Genomic DNA, 12,945 nt, shown 5'->3' on the forward strand with positions numbered 1-12,945 from the left:
AGACAAGAAATAACAAGTGTTGTTGAGGATGTGGGAAAAAAAGGAACTTCATACACTGTTGGTGGGAATGCAAATTGGTATAGCTACTGTGCAAAACAATATGGAGGTTCCTCACAAACTTAAAAAGAGAATTACCATAAGATCCAATAATTCCACTACTGGGTATTTACCCAAAGAAAATAAAAACATTAATTTGAAAGGATATATGCACCCCTATGTTTATGGCAGCATTATTTACAATAGCCAAGATATAGAAGCAACCTAAGAGTCCATCGATAGACGGACGGATAAGGAAGATGTGGTACACAAACACACACACACACACACACACAGAAAGAGAGAGAGAAATATCATGCAGCCATTAAAAAAGGATGAGATTGTACAATCTGCGACAACATGGATGGACCTAGAGGGTATTATACTAAGTGAAATAAGTCCAACTGAGAAAGACAAATACTACATGATTTCACTCATATGTGGAATCTTAAAAAAAATGAATAAACAAACAAAAAGCAGAATCAGCCCTGTAAACATAGAGAACAAACTAATGTTTGCCAAAGGGTGTGGGAGATAGGCAAAATGGGTGAAGGGAGGGGAAGATACAGACTTCCAGTTACGAAATGAATAAATCATGGAAATAAAAAGCACGGCATAAGGAATACAGTCAATAATATTATAAATAACAATGTTTGGTGATAGATGATAGCTATACTTGTGAGCATAGCATAGTGTTTAAACTTGTCAAATAGCTACCGTGTATTCCTGCAACAAATAGGACATTGTGTGTCACCTACACTCAAATAATAAAAAAGAATAAGACAAAAAATAAAGGAAGAGAGAGAGTGATAAAGAAAGTGAAAGAGGGAGGGAGAGAGGGAAAATGTGAGAGAGGAGACAAGTTTAGAAAAAAAGATAAACAGTGATATGAGAGATTAGATGTCTACATAATTCTTTTTCCTATCCAGTTCTCATTCAGTTCACTTTGGAATATCGTAACTTTGCTGATAAAACCAATTACATGAGGTTAACTAGTGTTAACTATTTCTTTCTACAGTTTATAGAACACGTTCATTCACTGGTGATCACATCTAAGAATGTGTCCTTGTTAATTAGAACACCTTAGCAGATTACTGGGCTAAAATACATGTCTCAAATGAATAAATAAAATCTTTAAAAAAATAAAATAAAATACAGATGAAAGGTTGTGCTGGCATATATCAGGATAACAAAAGTGAAAAACACTTCTATCATTTAACTCAAAGAACTTGTAGGCCAAGTTCCAGTAGCTTCTCTCATTAACATAATTCCATTGGCTTCAGACATTTCACCCCTGCAGTTAAGAAAAGTGTCCCTAAAGTTAGGCAATTTCTGCCTCTTACAACCTCTTCGACCTTGGGAAAATTAATTAACTACCCTTGTGTCTTGGCTTCCTCATCTATAAAATGGGGGACATGGTAGCACCTACTTACTGAAGAATTAATAAGGCACTCACTGGCACACAGCAAGGGTTTAATATAAATCAACTCTTAATATATGCATGTGCTAATCCCCCATCAAAAAACCGCCTTTTCTTCTTTCCAAGATTTTATATCCAAATGCAAATGAAACTTGAGACAATGCCGAAGATTGAAGAGGTCAGATATAAAGTATCAAATTATCCCAGAAATATACAAAGCAGTGGAAAGCACCACGGTTGGCAGGTCAGGAGGGAGAGAGGTTATCCTATAATGAATGCAGTGCAGCAAAGTGGTTGAAAGTTTAGGTTTTTGGGAATCGGAATGATAAGGCATGGAGGGTCAGCTTTTCTAATTACTGTGGCAGGACTCTAAGCAAGTTACTTAACCTGTCTCACCCCCAGTTTCCTCATCTGAAAACATGTGCTGGTGCAGTAAAACAATTCCTCTTTTTTGAGGATTAAACTAGATACTTTTTAAAACGTGCCTAATACAGTGTGTCAGTATGTGGTAGCTTAAAAAATATCTTGAGTTCCAGCAATACACTCACACTTCCATTTACACGGCAGGATAAAAATAAATATACGATGGTATGATCCAGCCTCCTAAATGCTTGCAAGCCAATTGGGGAGGCCAGACAAATGGATAATGTGTAGTGGAAGACAATCTATGTTTGAATTTTCAACTTCTTCTTCTTAAGATAACATTTCTCTTTTTCCTGTTTCTTTATCCAATCATCATTCATTTTCTTATCTATCTTGTATATAAAAATTCGTGAAAGTTTTCCATCCTGAGTTGGGCTATTTAAAATGAAATATTTTATTGTGAAGAGAAGAAAAAAAGCAAACATACACAATTTCTTATGGCTTGTTTCTACCTTGTCTTAATTTATTTCTTATTAGCAGAAAAATATATTTGTTATAGAATAGAATTTTATGGCCAAGGAAGAAAGTCATTTTTGTTTTGTTTTGAGTAACGAAAAGAGAAAAACAAATAAAGCAGAGTAGAAATTGACCCTGGAGAGGAGGTCATCTTGGCAGATGCCAAAATATGAGGGGAAGGGAGGAACAATAAGGCTTGGAATATCTCAAAGACATAGGCTGAAAAATGCTTTGGTAATGGGGGGGGTTGCCTGTGATTCTATACCTACAGACATTTAAAAAAAATAAACACAACTGTTTTTCATTAAAAAAACAAAAGTTAGTTATGTTAAAGAAAAAAGCTCAACACATCTCTTTCACTGAAGGTTCTTGCCTGGAGACTTAAATTGCTGTTCAGCCTCAGTTTCCTTTCCTCAAAGGACAGGGTTGGAGAACCCACCAACTTGTAGAGTTTAAAAACATGGTGTTCAAGTGTTGTTTTACCACCAGCCTGAGAGGGAGACCTCAACCTAAACTCCTCCTCACTTAGATCCTAGTGGCTTGTTGGGTACAGAACCAACTGGAGTGTAGCCTGTACTAGGTTGCTGAGACCGTGTTGAGTGAAGAGAAACAATTTTCCACTGGGGAAATCAGCAAGTGAATAGATGGTTCATGGCAGTGTGTTCTTATCCCAGAAAGCACTAGGGGGTAACTACATGAGGGCAATAAATATATTCCCCAGAACAACATGAAACTGGAAATCATTAGACAATGATACCTATCATCGAAGGGCAAAGGGCCTGTGGCCATACCCCCCTGAACATACCTGTTGTTTTCTGATCGCAGATACTAAGCAGAAAAGGGCCTGATTAGTGCTTGGGTGGGAGACCAAGAGCAAGAGAAAAAGAGAGCTAGCCCCTGGGTCTCTGGAGAAAAAAAGTGGGTTCTCTATTGAAAGCACATTGAGAATTAATAACCCTTGCTTTACAATCTGGGCGTTAAGTGACATTTCTGAGTTTCTTCCTTAAAATCAGCTCATTTTCTTTGGTTTTGTGTTTCTGTACATCAGTTTTCATTGGGGGGTCAGAGGATATAAAGAATGAATGGGGTAAATTCAAAGGTATCAAGAGAATCAGTTAGACCCACTGATTTAAAGGGAGTCATAGAAAAGGAAGTGGGTATTTCTGGCCCACTTCTCACCCACAGTTCAAAATGCAGCTCCATTTGGACTCATGACCCAGGCTGTTTCAACACCGTGGGGCACCCACTGTTGATGTCTACAATGTTGATGAGCCTCAGGTGGAAGAAAACCACCCACCCAAAAGGCTATTTTGATAGCAACTACTGACAGTGAATTCCGTTTAATAGTCTCCAGCTTATATTCTCTAAATCCAAAACTCTGCTGGTAAGCTATCATTGCTTAACTGTCATTATTTGAAATACTAGTGGAAATGTTATCACTCTGAACCTCTGGGTAAAGCATTTTTGTTTTTCATTTTTTTTGTTTTTTGTTTTTTTGCAATCTCACCATCATTTTAATTTAGTTTACATTTCTAGTCATTTGCACAGATGTTGATGGAGCTGTATTTTTGCTTCAATGTCTATCGCAATATTCTTATTGCATTCTGCAGGTCCTCCAGTAAACGTTACTTGCAATATTTTTATCAACAGTTTTGGATCAGTCACAGAAACCACCATGGTAAGTGCTACAATGCCACTGGCAAGAGAAAAACATGACTTGATTATGCCATGAACACAACCTGTCAAATTTTCTATTTATTGTTCAACTTTCAGGGCCTCCTGTAAATGTTACCTGCAACATATTTATCAACAGCTTTGGGTCAATAGCAGAAACTACAATGGTGAGTGGGACTGAGCATTGAAGCCATCGTGTGAAGGAATGGGATATGGGATCGAAGAAGCACTGTTTTATATTGTGGGACATTTACTGAATGCCAATTTCCATGTTCATTTACCTCTAGAAAGTGATTATTTATACACTTTCACTTTAGAAAGTCTTTAGTCAAATGTTCATTACTTCAAATTCAATAATATTTTATCCATCATGCCAAAGAAATTTTGGAAACACTTGTTGTTTGGTTGGATTTAGGTAGAATTATCAGTAATAAACAGTGTAACGTTAAGGATATTTAAATATTTGTATCTCTAATGTTTCAGAAATATAAATTTCAAAGTTCGGGAGATATAGCCAGTCTTTTTCATATAATGAAAGTTTTAACACAGTCAAGCCTCAGATATGTTACATTTAAGGTATATGCCAAAGGGGCTGACCTTACAATAAACACACACACACACACACACACAAACAATCTTGTTGGCAAAAGAAAGTAGTCCCAAGTCCATAGCAATTACATCACATGCATGGCTCCCTCGCCCCCCCCAAAAAAACCCCAATAAACATAAAACTAATTATAAGCTCATCATAATGTATGTGCAAACATGTCTCGTGTACATGAAAAAAATTTCAGATACTATAAAATCCACCAATATTCCTTCTAAATGTCATGGTGATGGTGTTGCCTGTAACATAGCCTATTAGATCAATAGCCTTACAGTACTAGGCAATAGTGTGGAGACTGACTTTTGGGTGAAATTTCTTCTTGGTTCTCATACTATTTATTTTAAGTCTTAAATCAATTGGCTAATTTTCATGATTATGTAAAGTATACAGTCATATTATTGCATGAAGTCAAAATAAAATATAGTTGAGCTTGACTAAGTACTATGGTGGCTGATGTCCTAGAAACACTCAAGCGAAATAATGAGCATAATGCCATTGAGAAGTAAAAGATTTTGTTCCCTTGTCCTTATAAATTTTCTCTTTTAGGCTACTAAGATTGTGTTTAACAAATTACTGTACTTTTTGGTGTCCTTGAGCTAAAAAAAGTTATTTACCTTTTACCATTCCTTTTCACTGGCAAAATTAGACATAATGCAACTCTACTACCCATTTTAATATTACTGACACAGCATTGTCTGGAAATGAGACTTCTGGTGCTTTGACAGGATGTAGTGAATTAAGAATTTTACTCAAATAAGATAGGTTTTTTTTTCTTGAAGATTTTATTTATTTATTTGACAGAGAGAGACACGGCGAGAGAAGGAACACAAGCAGGGGGAGTGGGAAAGGGAGAAGCAGGCTTCCCACCAAGCAGGGAGCCCGATGCGGGGCTCAATCCCAGGACCCTGGGATCATGACCTGAGCCGAAGGCAGACACTTAATGACTGAGCCACCCAGGCACCCCTCAAATAAGATAGTTTTTTTTTTTTTTTAAGATTTTATTTATTTATTTGCGAGAGAGAGAATGAGAGACAGAGAGCACGAGAGGGAGGAGGGTCAGAGGGAGAAGCAGACTCCCCGCTGAGCAGGGAGCCCGATGCGGGACTCGATCCCGGGACCCCAGGATCATGACCTGAGCCGGAGGCAGTCGCTTAACCGACTGAGCCACCCAGGCGCCCTAAGATAGTTTTGATAGGGTTATTAAATGACTCACAAGACAAGGTAAACATAGAAAGACTAATCCAGCTCCGGACTTGGCATTCAGTTTCTGTCTCTCCCCTCTTGGTTTTATCCTGAGAACAGAGGGGCAAATCTTCCAGCAGCCCAAATCACCGTACCAGCTTTACACCATGGCGTTCAATGACGGTATTTGCACGACCTAATGCTGATTGCATTAATTAGACTCCTACGTTGCTTTGATTAAATCTCCCCATTGCATTTACCCTCAATCAAAAATGTAAATGTGCACTTTTTCAATGTTTATTAATGCGAGAAAAAGCTAAACACTCATGGAGATGAAAACGGAAACTCTGGATGTCCTTGTTTTCCCGTGTCTTCAATAGCTACTGAAGGTGTTTAATAAATGGTCTGCTTAGGTGCTTCCTGGCCACTTATTAAGGTGTCCTTTGTCATGTTTCCTATGAGAAAACTTGGAAATCACTGCTCAAGTGTAAAATGAACAGCCTGCCTATCTTGCCTTTTGAGATAGACTGAATCTCATGGTCAGAACAGTGATGCATATTGTGCTTCTTTTCTTTCTTAGCTTTTGATGGAATGACAAACTTCATTTGGCTTTTAAAAAGGTTCTTTTCTTTTCTTCAATTAAAGCTTGTGTGTGAAACTAAAATAAATATTTTTGGAAACTCTATCATGCTTAATAAATCCTCATGCCGTGTAGGGTAGGGACGGGCCAACATTTTTTTCTGTAAAAGGCCAGACAGTAAATACTTAAGACTTTGAGGGCCTGCCAGTCTCTGTCACCACACTCAATTCTGCCCTTTGGGCAGGAAAACAACCATAAACAATAGTAAGCAAATGGGTGTGGCTGTACTCCAAAAAGCAGGCCATAGATTGCCAACCCTGGATCTGAGGCATCAGTATTTAAATAGATGTTAAGCGGATGCTCAAAAGAATATGAGAGTTGCTCCACCTTGAAAGGGTCTATCTTGCTAGACCCATGGGGCCCTGCCTGGGAATCCACCCTCTGAGTTACAGAATATCATTGCAGCCCAAACTTCCCTTAACCAAACCTTGAGAGTCCACCACCCGTGAATTGACCCATATTTTCACAAATTCTGACTGAAAGAAAATTGGTCAAAAAAGTTAAACAGAACCAGATTTTTCTCTGAACTGTCTTTAATTGAATTCAGAACATCAGACCCTTAGTTTTTCTGCACGGTAATGTATGTGGTCACTGAGGACACGGCTGTGCTATTAGGGAGCAATAATAATTTTGCTTTCTCTCTGTGTTCTGGAATGAATTTTTCCAAGAATGCCTCAGAATTTTGAGTTTCTAAACAGGTTGATTTTCCCCTCTTCCCTCATGCTCCATTCTCACTCTACAACCCCGATAGCCTTATTGAAGGATCCAGTTTGGGTATTTGTTTGTTTCTAAATAAGAGGCAATGACTATCCATTTTAAGAACTCAGGATGACTTTCTTCTGGTGCTATCGAGTTTGCCCCTCTTATGTTTGATATTATCTCACTAAATTATTGTTGGTACTACCTGCCCACAAAGTATAGGCTCACTTACAGACCCAATACTGCCTCTCACTCCTCTCATGTGTTAGTGTTGAATATATGTGATCGGAAGACAACGTATTTGTGTTATCTAAGGAAAATTTTTATGAATCATTATGATGATATACATTATTCCAAAATACACACTTTTTTTTTTTTTTTAAGTAGGCTCCATGCCCGGCGTGGAGGGCATGGAGCCCAACCTGGGGCTTGAACTCACAACCCTGGGATCAAGACCCGAGCTGAGATCAAGAGTCAGATGCTTAACCGACTGAGCCACCCAGGCGTCCCTAAAATACACACTTTTCTTCATGAAGAGTCACAAGGATCTGTTGATGGTCACTGCTAGTTGGCCCTGTATTAAGAGATTTCAGTAGAATAATCTTTTTGTGGTTCCAAACAACTTAGGAGACTAGTAAGGGATGTATGGTGAAACAGTTTATATTTTGTCTGGAGAATGTCAGTTTACCTTTTCTTTTTCTTTCTTTCCCCCTTTTCTTTTTTTTTTTTAATTTATTTTTTAATTTTATTATGTTGTTAGTCACCATACAATAATACATCATTAGTTTTTGATGTAGTGATCCACGATCCATTGTTTTCATATAACACCCAGTGCTCCATGCAGTATGTGCCCTCCTTAATACCCATCACCGGGCTAACCAATCCCCCCTCCTCCCTCCCCTCTAAAACCCTGGTTGTTTCTCAGGTCCATAGTCTCTCATGGTTCATCTCTCCCTCCAATTCCGCCCCCCCCATTTTTCCCTTCCTTCTCCTAATGTCCTCCATGCTATTCCTTATGTTCCACAAATAAGTGAAACCATATGATAATTGACTTTCTCTGCTTGACTTATTTCACTTAGCATAATCTCCTCCAGTCCCATCCATGTTGATGTAAAAGTTGGGTATTCATCTTTTCTGATGGCTGAGTAATATTCCATTGTATATATGGACCACATCTTCTTTCTAACTGAGATAGAAGGTGACCTTTGTCTCTAAATTAACAGTGCAATGTTACAGCCTGAATTCATCATAAAACAACTGCACCCCTCCCCATAATTCCAAATTCAAGGCTAACTTCCCATATCAAAGCTAGCACAGACTCAGGAGGATGAAAACTTTACTGCAGTGTAGCCAGAGGTTAAAACCAAAGGGCCACATTGGCACTGTGGGGAATCAACAAAGCATATCCTTATGGTTGATAACTTTACAACATAATTGGATTGAGAAATGTATACATATAAAAATAATAAGAGAGTAACAGTAAGATTTAATATGAGTATGTATGAGACAGAGTGGCAATCTCTGTGCATAAATGCTAGACCAAATACAATAGTACCAAAATAATTCAATTTAAGGAAACGATCTGTGCCACAGGCATAGCATTAGAAGGTATTAGGAAAAGTGAAACTTTAGAAATAATAAACTCGATATAAAATAATAGTATGGAATGTAGGTACTCGTAGTACCTGTGTTAAGAATATAATAAAGATTGGGCGCCTGGGTGGCTCAGTCGTTAAGCATTTGCCTTCGGCTCAGGTCATGATCCCAGGGTCCTGGGATCGAGTCCCACATCGGGCTCCCTGCTCGGCAGGAAGCCTGCTTCTCCCTCTCCCACTCCCCCTGCTTGTGTTCCTGCTCTCGCTATCTCTCTGTCAAAAAAAAAAAAAAGAATATAATAAAGATTATATGACTTAAACACAGCATTTGAAAAAATACATACATATTTGCATATACATATATGTATATAAATTCGAATGTTTCCATGACCTAATCTAATACCCAGAGAGTCAATCATAGGAAAACAAATTGTAATACAAGGAAATATGACATTTATTTGAAGTAGAATATGTCTTTGTAGAGAGAAGGCAGTGTAAAAGAAAATTCAGTCTGCATTTAAGCATGTCTCTCAATATTTACTCTGCCTTTAATATTTTATTAAACCTAGAAGCAAACACAAAGACAAAGAAAAACTACAGAAGAATATAACTATCTCCTGTGGTTTGGAATATCATGAGGAAATAAACTTATCTCTAAATAAACAGAGATGATGCGCAGAGAAATCACATTTGTCAAATTTTTATCCTACATTGAAAATCATAGTGAACTGAGAGAATTACAGAGGTCCAGCCCCAGAAGATCTTTTCCTTGGATGTCTATGTCTCTAGTTCCTTGGGTGTCCTTTTCTAAAAGGTTTTAAGGGTTGCTATTTATTTTAGAATAGTGTGTATCATCATAAACAAAAGTATGGAAAACTATAATTCCTATACATTTATATAAAGGATACTTCCAAAAGAAGTTGTATTTCACATAATTCCTGTCATTGTGGCATAAACTGTATTTTTTCTCTAAGTTTTCTACTTATCCTTGCTTACAAATAGGATTCATTTATTTTAAATTAACTGTTTAAATTAACTGTTAGACATTTAATGGTTCTAATGTGATATGATAGATTCAGTATTCTTTTTAAAGTTCTAATATTGGAAGAATCTATTTTATCATTTTCTATATATAAAATTCAAAGTAGGAGACCAGGAAACACGGGAGAAGAATGCTCATGGGAAAGACTTTTTTAAAAAAGATGTACATTAGTTGTGAAAATTTATATTGATTTTTTTAAAGGTCAGTGTTTTCATATTGTATGTCATCATGTAATATTTTCTAGAGTCTTTCAATATACAGCTTTAAATCATTCTCAGGCTCAAGGGAGGATTGCAGTGATGTTCTCTTAGTGATTTCACTGCCCAGTACTGTCTGTCTGGCTTCACTGGCCTTTCCCATCCTACAACTGCTTCCTAGACAGGGCCGGGAGCCTAGTTGGCTTCCCAATGGCCTAAGATATTTAACACATTCACCTCTACTATTTCTAGCTGTCATTGCTTCTCATACTTAGAGTTTCTCTACCTCCAGAATTCTCTAAGGGATGAAATTCTCTGAAATTCTCTTTTCTCCTACTTCCTACTGAAACAAGCTCATAGACCATCCCTCACCCACACACACACCATTTTGTTAAGGAAAACTGGCTTTTACTCAAAGGGATATAACAGGGGTGGATGTCAAACACTGGAGAAGCTGCATTTTTTCCCTCAGAAAACCTTAAGGAAAGCTCACAGTTCATGTATCTAGTTCATACTTATATGTAAATTGGATTATTGTATTTTCAATAGCCCCTTTTTTTGATTTTCTACATATCACACATCCTCACTCTTTATTCACACACAATTCCAAAGCTTCCAGTAACTCCTGTTGCCAATGAAACACCGAGCTGGTAATCTCTTTCCACTTAAAATCCTCTGGTCCCTTTGAACAATTCCAAAACTATATGATGGGAACAACTTTGAGGTTCTGCTATTCCCTTGATTCACTCACTGGAGGAGTCAGTGAGCAAACAGGATGGGATGGAAGCCTGACTGGGCCCACAACAGTGCCCTCTTAGGTTTGAAAATTTGCCATTCATGCCTGGTAAAATCCCAAATAAAAGTCCGCTGATAAATTTTCCAAGTCAGAAAATTCTTAATGCTGTACAACAGAGAACCTTAAGGTTATTTCTTTTAATATCAACCTTTCCAAATGAGCTGGGTTTTGATGACTGATTTTCAGAAGTTAGTAACTATTTGATTATTAGCATTCTTTAAGCCTACATTGGGCACTATTTCCAAGAACTGCCATCTCCAAAATACTCTATCAGCCTGATAAATCAGGATGGCTGTATTTGGAAAAAATGTCCTAGGAACTTGGATAGTTTAGTAATAGGTAGAAGGAACTGGATTGAAGCTCTTTTCCATATACCCTAATCTTTATAACTTATTTTTTTTTTCTTTTGGTCCTGAGGGAATGAACCAAAACTGACCACCCTGAGGTGTCTCCACTCTACCTAGTAGAATAACCAACCATCCTGGTTTTATCTAGAAGTGAGTGGGTCCCCTGAATGTGTGACTTTGGGGGCTAAAAGTGGGAGGTTCTCAGGTAAACCAGGATAAGTTGGTCACCATTAGAGTAAAATAAACAATGACCAAAACTCCAGGTAACAAAGATGTGGGGATGGAGCAAATGGTGAAAAAGGAAAAGGAAAGAGAGTAACAAGGTATGAGTATGTATCACTCTAAATGACCATAAGTATCAGGAGTGAACAACTATTAGTTCTGAACTATAGTCCCACTTGACTAGGGAATACTGTTAAAGCCTCTTTTGGGGTCCACTCTACCAAGGAAAGCAACAGTTTCCATGAACCTAAAGACCTTTGAGTAGAAATTCCCAGAAGAGAAGTCACTGCCCCAGGCTGATTTACTGGCAAAGAAGTAAATTCCCAGATCAAGTGGGAATGACAGGATGTACCTGAGTCTCCCATAGGGAGGAACACCTTTGTCAGAAGGTGCTCAGATTAGGAAAACATGAAAAAGATCTCTGTATTGATGAAGTATCAAGTCAACTACTACAAATACAACCTATTCAGAGAAATGATAAAATATTTAAGAATTTGAAAAGTAAGTAGTGTGAGGGAATTATCTTGTCAACATGAAGCATCTTAATACTTATGTAAATGAATTTAAAAAATACTGCCCCATCATGTCAGATTTTATAATAAGATTTCCACTACCAAAATTACAGAATGGGTTTCCTTCTGCCCAGAGCATCTGAGCAGTATGAGAATAGAGATCATGTTATTTCTGATTTGGAAAATGAATCAGTTTTGAAAATCTACCATCACAGTCTGACTTCTGTACTCATGGTTACCTTTTTCTATGGAGAAATCAGCTTGAGTTAGTATTATTTCCTCCCAGGACGAATGATTTAAATTTAAGCATAAAAAAAATTCAACCAACTCAGTGTGTTCCATTAGTGTTCTGGTTTGGTTGAGCCTTCTTTCTTTCTCCCCTCTGTTCCCACTCCTAATAGAACAGAGTGGTTTATTTTGACCAAGATATACAGAGCCTGGTTCATACAGACACCAATACTGTGCTAAATCAGGGAGAAGAGTGATGGGAAATGTAGATGGACCTCTTACGCCAGACTGCATGATAAGTAACTCTTATGCATGGGGTTTCTATAGGACTACCGAGTGAACATTTTTCTGAGACAACAGTGGAATGATTCACGGCTGGCATATAGCGAGTACCCTGATGATTCCCTGGACTTGGACCCATCCATGCTGGACTCCATTTGGAAACCAGATTTATTCTTTGCCAATGAGAAGGGTGCCAACTTCCATGATGTCACCACCGACAACAAATTGCTTCGAATTTCAAAAAATGGCAAAGTACTGTACAGTATCAGGTAAGCTTCTGTTGGCTGTACCTGTTTCCTTCTCCATTTTTCTCCTGGCCTGCTGCTGCCTGATTCTGAGGGTAAGATGTATATAAATATTTGACTTTTGTGGTCTCTTGATTGTCATTTGAATCTTAAAATTGGTGAGAATGCCAGAGGTTCCCACGGTCTCAGAAGTGTGATTCTCCACAAAAAAAATATATTTGGAAAAAATATATATATGTATTTGGTAAGATGGGGGGTGGATATCATGTAAATACCTACATACATGTATTTTTGATTGCTTCAATAAAAGAAGTACAGGCCTTTAGTTCAATTAATCATTGA

General features: G+C 37.7%; 1 protein-coding gene across 2 annotated transcripts in view; it reads left to right on the plus strand.

Moving 5' to 3' along the window:
* GLRA2 (glycine receptor alpha 2) overlaps positions 1–12,945 on the plus strand; it is a 175,567-nt gene that overhangs the window by 39,627 nt on the left and 122,995 nt on the right. Inside the window, exons 3-4 of one of the 2 annotated variants that reach the window (XM_045874888.3) lie at positions 3,946–4,013; positions 12,404–12,627. In XM_045874888.3, coding sequence (XP_045730844.1) covers positions 3,946–4,013; positions 12,404–12,627 — 292 coding nt within the window. Of the gene's footprint in view, positions 1–3,945; positions 4,014–4,108; positions 4,177–12,403; positions 12,628–12,945 lie in introns of both variants that reach the window. The other variant, XM_045874893.3, reaches the window with a different exon arrangement.

Source organism: Mirounga angustirostris, unplaced genomic scaffold (genome assembly GCF_029215605.1).
Source record: "Mirounga angustirostris isolate CCGP_5_RB_7025 unplaced genomic scaffold, mMirAng1.0.hap1 SCAF_11, whole genome shotgun sequence".
Classification (NCBI taxonomy): Eukaryota; Metazoa; Chordata; class Mammalia; order Carnivora; family Phocidae; genus Mirounga; species Mirounga angustirostris.